This window comes from Apostichopus japonicus, chromosome 19, assembly GCF_037975245.1.
Source record: "Apostichopus japonicus isolate 1M-3 chromosome 19, ASM3797524v1, whole genome shotgun sequence".
Taxonomy (NCBI): domain Eukaryota; kingdom Metazoa; phylum Echinodermata; class Holothuroidea; order Aspidochirotida; family Stichopodidae; genus Apostichopus; species Apostichopus japonicus.
Genome location: NC_092579.1, coordinates 15172977 through 15188084, shown reverse-complemented (window position 1 = coordinate 15188084; position 15108 = coordinate 15172977). Strand labels below are relative to the sequence as shown.

General features: G+C 38.9%; 2 protein-coding genes across 2 annotated transcripts; both read right to left on the bottom strand.

Annotated features, from left to right (window-relative positions):
* Window positions 1-3000: 3000 nt before the first annotated feature.
* LOC139959970 (interferon-induced protein with tetratricopeptide repeats 1-like) lies at window positions 3001-6734 on the bottom strand. The gene is made up of 2 exons (XM_071957927.1): window positions 6365-6734; window positions 3001-5854 (listed from the first exon to the last, which is right to left on the bottom strand). The coding sequence occupies exon 2, from the start codon at window positions 5821-5823 to the stop codon at window positions 4387-4389; it is 1437 nt and encodes a 478-aa protein (XP_071814028.1). The 5' UTR covers window positions 5824-5854; window positions 6365-6734; the 3' UTR covers window positions 3001-4386.
* Window positions 6735-8509: 1775 nt separating this feature from the next.
* Window positions 8510-13547, bottom strand: LOC139959969 (interferon-induced protein with tetratricopeptide repeats 1-like). Its single transcript, XM_071957926.1, has 2 exons — window positions 13201-13547; window positions 8510-11319 (listed from the first exon to the last, which is right to left on the bottom strand). Exon 2 carries the CDS (start codon window positions 11286-11288, stop codon window positions 9852-9854), a length of 1437 nt encoding a protein of 478 aa, XP_071814027.1. The 5' UTR covers window positions 11289-11319; window positions 13201-13547; the 3' UTR covers window positions 8510-9851.
* Between the last annotated feature and the right edge of the window lie 1561 nt (window positions 13548-15108).

The window sequence follows — 15108 nt, the reverse complement described above, 5'->3', positions numbered from 1 at the left end:
TTAATCTGTTAGGACACAGATTAAATAATCTGTTATGACAGATTATTTCTTTGGTTTGAATTTGTTTTGCCATTGCACAATTTGTTTTTCATTTCCCATATTTTTTCGCACTTTGTCAATAAGAAATGTTCACTTGTCAATTTTTTTCTCTTCCCTTGATTTTTTTTTTTACATGTGGCATTTTTTTTCACTTTTTTTTTTTTTTTATGTTTTTGACCTTAAATGACCTTTTACCTCAAGGGAAACTGTAGACATGTATTGAGCAAAGGCTATGTACATACCAAGTTTGTAGTTAAAGCAACTTCTGAAGATATCGCATTTTCAAAGTTCTCAGACTTTGACATCTGTTGACCTCTAAAGACTTTTGGCCTTCATGAAGTCAATAGAAATCATCTACTCACCAAGGGCTCAGTACATGTCAGGTTTGAAGTTCAAGCAACGTTCTCTTCATGAGATATTATCATGTTTACAAGGTTTTCAGCCTTTCACGTCTGATGTCCTCAAACGACCATTGGCCACCATGAAAAGCAATAGTGCATCATCTGCTCACCAATGGCTACCAATTAAATACCAAGCTTAAATTCAAGCAACTGTTACTTCTTGAGATATCGTGTTTACAAAAAATACTTTAGGAGTGTTAGCTCAGTGGTTAACGCCGGTGACTTTCAATCAGAAGGTCCCAAGTTCTAGTCACTCCAAGATTAATGTATGTCGTCCTGTTACAGAGTTGTTGCCAATTGACAATTCATAATCATGGACGTTAAACATGAATCTAAGAGACTGACTTCGGTCAGCTTGCGGCTTTGATAAGCCAATGATGGCTTCTTCGCGAGTTCCTGTTTGCAGGAAAATCTAAAATACATACATACATACATACACGCATACATACATACATACATACATACAAGGTTTTCAGCCGTTGACCTCAAATGACCGTTGACCTCCATGAAAAAATAGAGAACATTTAATCACTAAGGGTTACCTACGTACTAAGTTTCAAGTTCAGACAACGCACACATACACCCACACATACATACATACACACACATATACCATATGCATGACTTAGAGCTCCCCTATCAAATCTGTTACAGAAAGATGCTATTCTGGTATTAAATTAACTTAATTGTTTTCTACCCACAATGTTTTATTCTCTATTCAACCTCATTAACATTTATCCCTCCCTCCATCCATCCATCCACCTAGCCCCATGAAGTGGTAAATTCGGGAAGAATATTGGCAATTTTCGGGCAGTCTATTGATAAGGTTAAGTGGAACATGGCTCAGACTTAACCCAGCCACAATTTGTGAAAAGGATCGCTTATGCCTATGATCAGAAGACCTGGCACATTAAAATTGATAGGAAAGGCAAATCCTGGCAAGACACAAGTTTTTTTTAAATAATATTTAAGTAAATTTTCTATACTGTGTGTATTTCATATGGGCCTATGGCCATATAGTCTTACATATAATAATGGGAATCGAAATATTGAATAATGTGGCCGCTAAAACATTTCTTGGGCCACATATTAAAAAAAACTGCTCTAGGCTGGTAGATGTGTTGTATAGGATCAAATCAAATTGGGACATTTGTAAAAAGTTTCTTACTTTATGCTATCTGTTAACAGATATCAAAATGCACTTGGTCATTGAAATATTAGATATTCTCCGCTTATTTGGCATATGTTCATGTATTATTTTGTAGATAAATGAAATACATTATATACAACCCATGGTCATGGTTTTTCCAGGAGATTTGGATCGAAAAACTGTCCCGCCCAAAGAACCACAAACTAAGGTTCAATTCGGTTTATCCCACCCAGTAAACAGCATTAATAACTAGTGCTGTACAGAAGGGGAAAATAGTAGCCATTGGCTCCCAAATGAAAACCAGAATGCAAAAATGCATCGTGGTTTCGATGATGTAACATGAGCAGTTTTCTTTCATGCATCTGACATAATCCAGGGAGTTTCCATAACAACTCCCTGCATAATCTATAGCGAGGATGCACTCACAAAACGAAATGTAAAAACTGCTGTGTAATACAAGTCAGGTAAAACTAGAATACAGGTTGGCTACGCAGGGGGGAAATCCAGACCTAGATTTGCAAAGAATTGCGGCGGCGAACAGTTAATTCTGCACACGTAAAGAAAATAGATCTCCTTGAGTATAGCATACCTTCAAAACAATACGTAAACTTCTCTACTTTGGTTCGTTATTCTCGAATTGAACAAGACAGGTAACATTAGAACGCATTTGAGTTGACAACATCCTGCAAAAGACTTACAAGCAACAATTGTTAATCGTATTTATCCGCAACGATTCGGCGTTATTTGTACTAATTCAGCTATTGCAACATAGGCACCTGCAGCGTTATTATAGTGTGCTTGCCCGTAATGACATAGCACTCCATAACAACTCCCTGATTATAAACTACACAGTGATAGTTACCACAGCTAGCTGCTCCGTACGGATAGTTGGCCGTGTATGGCATATAATTATCATTGTTTTGGATGATGATAAACCAGGGCCAGAGAATCGACCACGCAGTTTTTAACATACCGGAGCGTGTTACATGTGCAATGATAGACTATGTTAGATTAATTGCCCATAAAGCCTTCGTTGTAAAATGTTCGTAAATTGCGCTAACAAGGCGAGGATACAGTAACGTTAACATTTTGCTCAATTTGACCAAACTTTCACGTCCGAAACAGGCGTAATTCGTGATTGACAGCTCGGTTGTGATGGTTTTAGTCATCATTTCTTCGTTTATAAGTACAACTTATGCCTTCAATTTTTCTTATATATAGTTTTTTATAGTTTTTCCAAACCTGAAAGCTCTTAATTAAAGCTGCATACAAGTAAAACAAACCCACAGGTTCACACAGTTTTATTCGTTAGTATGACTTCGATTATCCTGTACAACAATCTTATTAATGCATTCGATAAAGTTGAAGCCTATATGGGACAAGGACGGCAATATAAAGTAGGCAAATCAATATTATGCAAATATTTATTTCTTATCACATTAAATCGATTGATGTTAATCCACACACTGATGTCGTGATTGATAATGGCAAGAATATCAAATAAAAGCTAGAACAGGCTGTACTGGGATACAAGTAACCATCCGTGTAATATGTGAAGTTTAAGATTCAAGGCCAAGACCTTCTCACAAGTCTTTCACAAGATTCAAATAGTCGCTCACGTGCCACTACACTACCTCACATCAACGTGTCTCATAGGGCACAGCCATAAAAAAAACCAGCGCATGCAACGTTATGTAGGCCCCTACACCTTTCTTCACATGTCCCCCATTTATACTACTGGGTAAGAAAGGTAATGGATATAAAGTGCCTTGCCCAAGGACACAACGTAATGATCTGGTCGGGACTCGAACCTGCAATCCTTAGATCGCAAGTCCAGTGTCTTAGCCAGTTGACCACGCCATTTGACTACGACGCCCTCAAAATATAAAGGCATGCTCAAGGAGGGATCCATGCCCCTCCCATATGCCCAGTAAGTCGGGGGGGGGGGATCAGTGGGTTTTTTAAACTTTCAGTCGGGAAGAAATAACACCACCGTCAGGAGCTATGAGGGCGTTCCATAATAGGTCCAATGCCAAAAAATAAATCAGTCGACGCAATTTAGCATTTGACCACCGACTTTGACATCCTGCGCACGTAACCATATGAACACGGCCTTGCTTGATGTAGTGGCCGTTGGTGGTGATTTCACTAATTCGTTATTAATCAGTATTATATATATAACAAGAATATAAGCTTTGTCATAACACCTATTACTTCAATATATTAATTCACGTGACGCTGCGGCATAGTAATTGGAAACGTTAATTTTTTTTAATATTTTTTACATTCAAAGAACTATATGATGTGCTATATGATGTTATCCATGCATTAGCGACCGTTTCACAAACCGTGCGGTCCTAAATTCTTTCATACTGCGTAAAACTCTTACCATTGAATCATGTTTAATGTAGGACGTTTGTCACAGTGTATATGTAGCAAAATCATCACTCAGATTCAATAGGTCTTATCTTCAAATATAGTTTAAATGATTATACTAAAAGAATAATTACGTATTGGTTAATAAACTGTCATTAAAAGATGTATAAATACATTATCAAAATGAGGATAAAGCCCAGATAAAAAAACAGTACGCACTATGAAGTGTAAGCTATATAAGCCCGATCCTTAATTCTTCATACTGAGCCAAACTCTTACCATTGAATCATGTTTAATTTAGGAAGTTTGTCACAGTGTATATGTAGCAAAATCATCTCTCACATTCAATAGATCTTATCTTAAAGCCCAGATCAGGTTGTACGCACTATGGAGTGCAATCTATCTAAAAAGTATACGTATTTAAAAATGAAAATTAGCAAACATTCTTTCAACGTCTTCCATCTTCGATTGATTCCCTCGATGAAACTCGTCCAGTTTACTTTTGGACTTGATTACAAACTTTCTCATCCCTGTTTTGACGTCATCAAGTGCGTCATCATCCGCGTTCTCTAGAATCGACGAAGCTATCGACATGACATCCTTGTACAGCTCAGCGGCCTTTGCTGTTACTTGCTTACGATTTCGACTCGTTAAGTGTTCAGCAAACCAAAACTTCACTTCTACTGAATTACTAGGCGTGCCTTCCACTTCATCTATTGCATTGCGAAAACATTTTTCGGCTTCGTCATTCCGTCTCAGGTATCCAAGAGCCTGAGCTTTTCTGAGCATAGCAACATGGTGGTGGGGTTCCAACTCAAGACATTTGTTGGAGTATTCCAATTGTTTTTGCAAATACTCGTTTTTTTCATCGAATTTTCTCTCGAATCCAGCTTGATAAGCAAACGTACCATATATCAGACCTATTTGGAAGAATAACTCACCACGTGGTCTTTCAAACCCTGACACACCTTTCTTCAGTATTTCTAGAGCTTTTTTGTAATCCTTTTGATAGCGATAAAATCGTCCCTTCTTGACAACCATCGCGCAGGTATTCTCGTTCACTTTTTCAATCTGTTTAAAAGACTCTTCTTTTCGCTCTGGAATCTTGACAAGAGTTTGAGCCAAGGTGCATCGAGCTAAATCAAAATTAGGATCCAGTCTTAGCGCTTCTTCGTAACATTTAACTTCGTCATCTATGTGATTGTATCCACCTCGGGAGCTAACCAAGTTACACCGAATCTGGCGCCCTATGAAACAACCAAGGGAGTAGTGCCACTCTGGGTTTGTCGGTATGACCTCTAGAGCTTTCCTACAACGCTCCTCAGCTTTCTTGTAGTTTTTCGGACCAAGACGACCCAGCGCAAACACAGCTATTCCTTCAATGTAGGCCTCAAAAAGTTCGTTCTTCTCGCTCCAAAGCTGTTTAAGTCGTTTCAGGTCTTCATCGTTCTTTGTTTTATCTTTCGATTTTTGAAGAGCATCTTCATTTTCCTTTCCTTCTTGTGATTGGCTTAGGATTTCATAACTCCAGATCCGATTGGCTAAAGCCACCGTTAGGAAAGCATTCCTCTCATCTTCAACCGTCATTTCTGCAGCCTCTCTTACAACGTTGCTGAAATGATTCATTGCTTGTACCGGATTCTGTCTCGGCAATCCCTTAAATTTGGAAACTTCTAAGAAACCCAGAAACAAAAGAGGTTGACATGGAGGAGAAGAATGTTCTTCTTTCCAGGACTCTAATTTATACTCTACTCTAATCTTCAATGATTTATAATCCTCGTTTGTATCTTCCAAACTCCATGTAAAGTGACATGGTACTTTCTTCCACCATTCAACGTTGTCACTCACGGAATTCATGATTGGTTCTTTTAGTTAAATTGATGATTGACTGGTGACGAAAAAAAATTAAAATATTATGCTTGTTATAAGATTATCAGCATATATATATCTGAACATCCTACTATCTTTCTATTACAGATGCCTATAAAGTATATCCCATAGAAATAAGGCTATAAAAACATTGTCTTGTAGAGTAAGGTCAACTTAAATGTGTCAAAATATTCGATTTTGGTATCTTTTGCTAAAAACTGTGCTATTTTTAGTGATAAATTGCTCCTAAACTATTGCTTCAGTGTGCTTGCCTTTTTCAGAGGTTATTATGTAAAAAATATATTGCGGAATTTCAAAGTATGATAAATCGGCCAATTTTGAAGTAATGTAACTGACACTTTCATGAGAATATGCTTATTTCATTGGTGTTCCAAGCAGTAAAGCAAACCCATGCATATTCGGGTCCTCACTCCACAACCCCCTCTCCCCCGTCCCCATATCACCTATGCTATATTTCGCACTCGAATTAATGAGACTAGATATACACAAAAGACATAAATAACCATACCTGAATTTCGCGAAGGTTGACTCGAACCACAGTAGATATAATATACGTGCTGGTAAATATGAAAGCTGATGAATGAAATCTGGCCACAGGTTAAACGTCAAGCGTTATAAGTCAGTCCCCAAACGAGCGAGTTAATGAGATCAGAGAGTAGTTCTTGTAGCCCCGCTCCTACAATTTGTCAAACGTTTGTAAATAACGATTGGATTAAATACCTTTCCTTCATCAACTTCAACTACTACCAGACATATAAATTGGTTAATGACTGAGAAATTGACCTTCGCAAATTGACCATATACCACACTTTGTAAGATTTCCCACTCACTTATGCAATGATTTTGATATTCCAGGTTGTGTGATGTGACTGAACTGATCTAACTAAACTGAATAAACCTGAATTTAGCATATCACACTGTTTTCACACCTGTTACTATACAAAGCTTATTCTTTTGTATTATTTGGGGGGCCAGGCATGTCATATAAACCACACCTTGTTAGAATTCTTACTCACTTATGCACTGATTTTGATATTCCAGGTTGTGAGGTGCAACTGAACTTGACTTAACTGAACTGAACAAACCTGAACTTTACATATCACACTTTTTTCACACCAGTAGCTTCACAAGGCTTATTCTTTTGTATTTTATTAGGCCAGGCATGTCATATAAACAACACTTTGTAAGAATTCTCACGTATGGAAAACTTTAACGTGCTATATCAGGCGCGTATCCGGGGGGGGGGGCGTTGGGGGCGCGCGCGCCCCGGGTAAGAAAAAGAGGAGAGAAAAAAAGAGAAGAATAAAGAGGGGAAAAAAGAGGAGAAGGAGGAGAGGGAGGAAGGGAAAAGAAAAAGAAGAAGGAGAGAAAAAGGAGAAAAGGAGAGAGTAAAAGAAAAACGCCAAGACATCGGGAAGAGAAAGAGGAACAGTGACATCATTACAGCGCCTATCCCTATACACATGGCCGGGTAGCCAGTGACGGATCGAGGATTTCGGAAGGGGCTTGCGCCTCACCCTACCCCTTACACCGATAAATACATTTTTGACGTTTTCAGTTTTCCTCTCTCACTAATGTATCTATATATATACTATATATGGTATATCATAACGCGTGTATGTGTATGGACGCCTTGAACAATTGTGCTATGAAACCAACTGTGGCTGGTCTCGAACTCGACCGAGTCGTCGGGGAACATGACGCATTTCGGGAAGGGGGCGACCGCCCCCCCCCCCCCCGAGCATATTTTTTATGATATCGCTAGTAATTTCGAAATAGAAAATGCTTAGATGCAACTTACAAGGCATGGAAAGTGTCATTTCCAGTGATCTGGGAGGCATTTTCCGCCAAAATTTTCTTGTACGCTTCGCGCCAACTCGTGGTGGCGCTACGCTTAGATAGTTGGCCTACAGGCTTCGCCCCTCTCTTGGCAAATTATTCGCTACGCGCCTGTTCGAATTTGTAAAGCAAACAGCAGATATCACATCATATCAGTGAGCATGAAAATGGCGGTTCCAGGATGAACAGCCTCAAAACTGTCGATGTGTGTAGTCATTTGATTTGGGAGGCTGTAACGACTTGCCCGAAAAATATAACCTAAATTTTTCGCGCGCTCCGCGCGCGTTGAACATGTTAATGTCAATATCATAAGCAAGCATCGGTTATTGAATCGCATGCCATCGTGTATACCGTACGGTCCGTGGAAAGATGCTAATGTAAACAACGGAATGTCTTATTTTTTAAACTATTCATTTCCTTTAGCTACATCATTGCAATTTATATTTCTTTCAGTATGAGTATTATTTAATCTGCTATGACAGATTAAATAATCTGTTACGACAGATTAAATAATCTGTTACGACAGATTAAATAATCTGTTATGACAGAGTATTTCTTCGGTTTGAATTTGTTTTGCCATTGAACAATTTGTTTTCATTTCCCATATTTTTTCGCACTTTGTCAATAAAAAATGTTCACTTGTCAATTTTTTCTCTTCCCTTGATTTTTGTTTTACATTTGGCATTTTTGTCCACAGGTTCACACAGCCTTGTTAGTATGACTTCGAGTATCCTGTACAAAGATCTTATTAATGCATTCGATAAAGATGAGGCCTATATGGGACAAGGACGGCAATATAAAGTAGGCAAATCAATATTATGCAAATATTTATTTCTTATCACATTAAATCGATTGATGTTAATCCACACACTGATGTCGTGATTGACAATGGCAAGAATATCAAATAAAAGCTAGAACAGGCTGTACTGGGATACAAGTAACCATCCGTTTTATATGTGAAGTTAAAGTTTCAAGCTTATCAGTTAATTTGTATCAAGGCCAAGACCTTTTCACAAGTCTCTTACAAGATTCAAATAGTCGCTCCCGGGGCACTACACTACCCCACAACAACGTGTCCCATAGGGCACATCCAAAAACCAGCGCATACAACGTTATGTTCACCTTTCTTCACATGTCCCCCATTTATACACCTGGGTAAAGAGAAGTAATGGAGATAAAGTGCCTTGCCCAAGGACACAACGTAATGATCTGGCCGGGACTCGAACCTGCAATCCTTAGATCGCAAGTCCAGTGTCTTAGCCATTTGACCACGCCATTTGACTACGACGCCCTCAAAATATAATGGCATGCTCAAGGAGGGATCCATGCCACTCCCACATGCACAATAAGTTGGGGGATCTTTTTTTTTTAAACTTCCAGTCGGGAAGAAATAACACCACCGTCAGGAGCTAGGACGGCGCTCTAGAATGGGTCCAATGCTAAAACCTAAATCAGTCGACGCAATTTAGCATCTGACCACCGACTTTGACATCCTGCGCACGTAACCATATGAACCCGGCCTTGCTTGATGTATTGGCCGTTGGTGGTGATTTCACTAATTAGTTTTTAATCAGTATTATATATATAACAAGAATATAAGTTTTGTCATAACACCTATTACTTCAATATATTAATTCACGTGACGCTGCGGCGTTGTAATTGGAAACGTTAATTTTTATTTTTTTATTTTTTACATTCAAAAACTATATGATGTTCTATATGATGTTATCCATGCAGTAGCGACCGTTTCACAAACCGTGCGGTCCAAAATTCTCTCATACTGCGCCAAACTCGTACCATTGAATCATGTTTAATGTAGGAAGCTTGTAACAGTGTATGTAGCAAAATCATCTCTCAGATTCAATAGGTCTTATCTTTAAATAGTTTAAATGATTAAACTAAAAGATTGATTACGTACATTTGGTTAATAAACTGCCATAAAAGATATATAAACACATTATGAAAATGAGGATAAAGCCCATATAAAGTAGTACGCACTATGAAATGTAATCTTTAAAAGTCCGATCCTAAATTCTTCATACTGCGCCAAAATCTTACCGTTGAATTATGTTTAATTTAGGAAGTTTTTTTTCATCTTAAAGCCCAGATCAGGTTGTACGCACTATGGAGTGCAATCTATCCAAAATAATACGTATTTAAAAATGAAAATTAGCAAACATTCTTTCAACGTCTTCCATCTTCGATTGATTCCCTCGATGAAACTCGTCCAGTTTACTTTTGGACTTGATAACAAACTTTTTCATCCCTGTTTTGACGTCATCAAGTGCGTCATCATCCGCGTTCTCTAGAATCGACGAAGCTATCGACATGACATCCTTGTACAGCTCAGCGGCCTTTGCTGTTACTTGCTTACGATTTCGACTCGTTAAGTGTTCAGCAAACCAAAACTTCACTTCTACTGAATTACTAGGCGTGCCTTCCACTTCATCCATTGCATTGCGAAAACATTTTTCGGCTTCGTCATTCCGTCTCAGGTATCCAAGAGCCTGAGCTTTTCTGAGCATAGCAACATGGTGGTGGGGTTCCAACTCAAGACATTTGTTGGAGTATTCCAATTGTTTTCGCAAATTCTCGTTTTTTTCATCGAATTTTCTCTCGAATCCAGCTTGATAAGCAAACGTACCATATATCAGACTTATTTGGAAGAATAACTCACCACGTGGTCTTGCAAACTCTGACTCACCTTTCTCCAGTATTTCTAGAGCTTTGTTGTAATCCTTTTGAAAGCGATAAAATCGTCCCTTCTTGACAACCATCGCACAGGTATTCTCGTTCACTTTTTCAATCTGTTTAAAAGACTCTTCTTTTCGCTCTGGAATCTTGACTAGAGTTTGAGCCAAGGTGCATCGAGCTAAATCAAAGTCAGGATCCAGTCTTAGCGCTTCTTCGTAACATTTAACTTCGTCATCTATGTGATTGTATCCACCTCGGGAGCTAACCAAGTTACACCGAATCTGGCGCCCTATGAAACATCCAAGGGAGTAGTGCCACTCTGGGTTTGTCGGTATGACCTCTAGAGCTTTCCTACAACGCTCCTCAGCTTTTTTGTAGTTTTTCGGACCAAGACGAGCCAGCGCAAACACAGCTATTCCTTCAATGTAGGCCTCAAAGTGTTCGTTCTTCTCGCTCCAAAGTTGTTTAAGTCGTTTCAGGTCTTCGTCGTTCTCTGTTTTATATTTCGATTTTTGAAGAGCATCTTCATTTTCCTTTCCTTCTTGTGATTGGCTTAGGATTTCATTACTCCAGATCCGATTGGCTAGAGCCACCGTTATGAAAGCATTCCTCTCATCTTCAACCGTCATTTCTGCAGCCTCTTTTTCAACCTTGCTGAATTGTTTCATTGCTTGTACCGGATTCTGTCTCGGCAATCCCTTAAATTTGGAAACTTCTAAGAAACCCAGAAATAAAAGAGGTTGACATGGAGGAGAAGAATGTTCTTCCTCCCAGGATTCTAATTTACTCTCTACATTATTCTTCAATGATTTATAACCCACTTCTGTATCTTCCAAACTCCATGTAAAGTGACATGGTACTTTCTTCCACCATTCAACATTGTCACTCACGGAATTCATGACTGCTTCTTTTAGTTAGATTGATGACTAACTGTTGATGAAAAGAAATTAAAAGATTATGCTTGTTAATGATCATTAGCAACAGTTCCGAGTGGTAACATTTGGTGAAACTTTGATATGGACATCAAGAGAAGGGAAGTGTGTAATTGCCCAAAAGTTGCAAGTTTCCTTTAGATGTTTTTCAGACTTTGTTTTTTTTTAATTTTTCGTGTTGAATTGTCAGCATCGTGACATCTCAGAAATCACAAAGATGACAAAACGTGATAGGTTAACAAAAAATATAAAAAGTGCTATGATATTTACTAACATTTGCTATTATATGCCAGTTGAAAACTTGCATGCTCTCGGCAAGTCGCGACATAACTGCGAAGATCAATTGACCAATGCAGGGATGTCAACTCTCTCTCTATATATATAGGCCTATATGAGAATAATGAGACTATTCAAGCAAAGTAGCTGGAATACTTAGTCTAACCATGGAGCTAATACCGAAGCCCCATGGTCTAACATACAAATCATTAGTTCTGTTCCAAAGAAACACAGCTAAACTCACTAGGAAAACACAACACTTTCTAACGTGACAGGGAGCATTCCACGTTTAAAGCACTGTTATAACAGTGAATATGTTGGAGAGCCGGAAAATTAAGAAGCATTCAAAGCACACATTGGGAAATATCAACAGCGCCATCTAATCATTGCGCAGAACGAAACAAAGTCTGACAAGATGAGTAATGTATGTATGGGTGTATGCGTGTATGTATGTATGTATGTATACGTGATCTTCCCGCAAGCAGGAACTCGCGAAAGAAGCCATGGAGGCTTATAGACTCGCAAGCTGACCGAAGCCAATCTCTGTAATGCTGATGGATACAGACAGGTGTGTTAGTTACCAGTGCACACACAAGTTTCCTGTGATAAATATATGCCGCATCCCCTTCAATCATTTCTCATATCTAAAGCTAGTCAGTCTTATAGATTGCGTTACCCTTTAACAATTGGTCGCAATATAAGTGCGGTACCATACCGCAACAATCAATGTAATGTGCTAGAAGTTTCCAACCTACATTCCTGCATCTTCAAGTTGCTTGCAGGCATTGTTGAATAATAAATTTAGACAAATAAACGTTTCAGGGAGATAACAAATACTGTGAGGGTATCAGCATGGTACTTTTAGTTGGTGCATAAGTGACCATTAAGATATTTGTCTTACTAGCATATTTGAGGCCAAAACTGATTTCCTCTTATAGCTGAAATTCTAAATGGTCATGCATGAGCAGATTTGCAAGTGCCATATGATAGTCTAAACCATCAGCTATACCATAGTATATGGTCGCGGTAGGACATGGGCTATCGGGAAATGACGAATTTAGTGTGTAAATTAATGGAAAAAGTACGGGTAACACGAGTCTTGGACGAAATGTAACTAACAGCTAGATTTATCGCAATTCACAAAGCACGAGGCTCCACGAAGGCTTTGAACTTCGTAAATTTACACAGTAAACCACGTCTTTGCGTTGCATGATCGCGAGTGGTCCAAAGTTCGTTCGGATCCGTATTAAGTTCACTACTGTTTGAACGCGCAAGATGTTTACACAATGGCATATGTAGCCTATCCTTAGGCCTAGTTGTGCTAATCCTGAACAGGACTTTTCAAACCTCATGCGTCAACTACATTGGGTTGCCTATAATACTATATAGCCTACTACCATTTAAACATGATTATAACAAAAAGTATGGTATAACAAGCCAACGTCTACGTGACACCTGAGATTCAAGCCATCCGAAACGTAGCAGTAATGCAAACCCATGAATATTCTCCCCCCCCCCCACCCCTACCTTCATTCCCAATGCTATATTTCGTACTCGAATTCATGTGAGGCCAGAAATAATCAGAAGACATAAAACAACATACCTGAATTTCGCGATGGTTGACTCTAACCACTGTATATATATATACGTGCTGGTAAATCTGTAAGATCTTTGCGTGAACTAAAGAATGAAATCTGGCCAGAGGTCATTAACAGGTAGCGCATTTCCAGGTACGACAGCTTCAGGTGTTAGAGTATGTTTGAAGTAAATTCTTTGCTTTATATGACTATACAGCTTCCATTGCCAGCATGCAATGATTCACGACAAACATTGAACTATACGCGGTTTGTTGGAAATACCCTGGTTACAAATATGAGAGACGTGATTACGAAATCCTGGGGGAATTCCAACAGCGATATCACGCACTCTGTACAGAGTATGCTTGTATAAGGGACAAACTAAAACGAATGACAGCGAATGACCGAATGACAATTGACTTTGTACAGGGTTAAATATCATTCGCGAATGACAGCGAATGACAGCGAATGACAACGAATGACAACGAATATGACAACGAATGACAACGAAGGACAGTGGTGAGGAGAGATAGAATGAGTGGGTGGAGTAAACGCGGTTATTGGTTTTCTGCGCAAAAATGATTTGAGGAAAATCGCATGTTACGTGGTTGCAGGGTTTTGGTGTAATTTACGAATAGAAACCACAGGGAAAGTTCTTTTTTTGTGAGAATGCGCTTGAGTGCTGTGCTTTTGACATTTACCTCTGTAGATGTATATAGAAAGATAACTGAAGCCGTTTCAAGATGATAGTATTGTTAGTTTCTAACAATTAATATCGGAAAAATGACGTTAAATTTACTTTTTAAAATCAGACTTACAATTTCGCTTACTATAAGGTGCGTTAGTATCTTGTCCGTACTTTACTAGATCTGTAAGCCACGCACTTCGCGTCCACTCGGTTTGCGTGGCTTCAATATACCCACGAAGTCTGAACTGTGATATCCGGTTGAAGCAAATGTCTGTGCTGTCATTACTGTCATTCGTTTTAGTCAACGCAATTTTTTATTGTGTACAACATATTGTCATTCGTTATGTGTAACGCAATTGTCATTCGTTTCAATAACACCCTTGTATAAGTCATTTTTAATGCTATGGGTGCTGGTAAGACCATGGTGAGCACATTTCGAATACTTTTCAATTCCGCTTGTAAATCTAGGCAAAAACAAGAGTAGTACCTTTCTGTTGTGAATAAGTATAACTTGGCAATATCAGATACTATATCGGGCGATTCCAAATGAAAGTTTATTTAAGATGTCCCATTCGTTGTCAACTTGACAAATTACACATCCTTTGTATATAGGGACTAGTACTGTGCGAAAGTCTATGGCAATCGTCCACAAGATAATACATATTTCAATTCTTCCTACAATGTTCAGTTTGGAAGGGGAAGAGGGACGCCGGGGGTTAGTGTTTAAGTAACAAAAAGGGAATGTGGGAGGGTGAGCTCCTTAAAGAAACAAAATGTTGTTATTACCGCGCTACTATATAGCACGTGTTTGTCTACATGTAATAGGTCAGTACTCGTTACCCTACAAGACGTAAAGCTATCGCAATGTCAGCCGTCCACCAGGGCCGTCTTAAGTGATCACCGGGCCCTGGGCCCGGCAATGGAGCGGGGCCCCTCAATCAAGTGAGTTCGAAAAAAGTTGCGTGAAAAATTGACACATCCTTGACAATCGCTCAAGAATATATATGCCTGCATTTACCACCCCTCCCCATAGGCGTAGGAGCCTCATTTGATTTGGGGGGCTGCAACGACTTGCCCGAAAAATATAACCAACATTTTTCACGCGCTCCGCGCGCGTTCCACGTGTCAATGTGCATATCATCACATGCCAATATCATAAAATCGTTTTCCGTGTTATTCCCTTCCATATTGGTTAGAATTATTGGGAAGTCGTTACAACAATAATGATAATAATTATATAAGTTTA

What these genes read in the sequence shown, in the direction of transcription:
- LOC139959970 (XM_071957927.1), bottom strand. Translation starts at nt 5,823, where the DNA reads ATGAATTCCGTGAGTGACAACGTTGAATGGTGGAAGAAAGTACCATGT.
- LOC139959969 (XM_071957926.1), bottom strand. Translation starts at nt 11,288, where the DNA reads ATGAATTCCGTGAGTGACAATGTTGAATGGTGGAAGAAAGTACCATGT.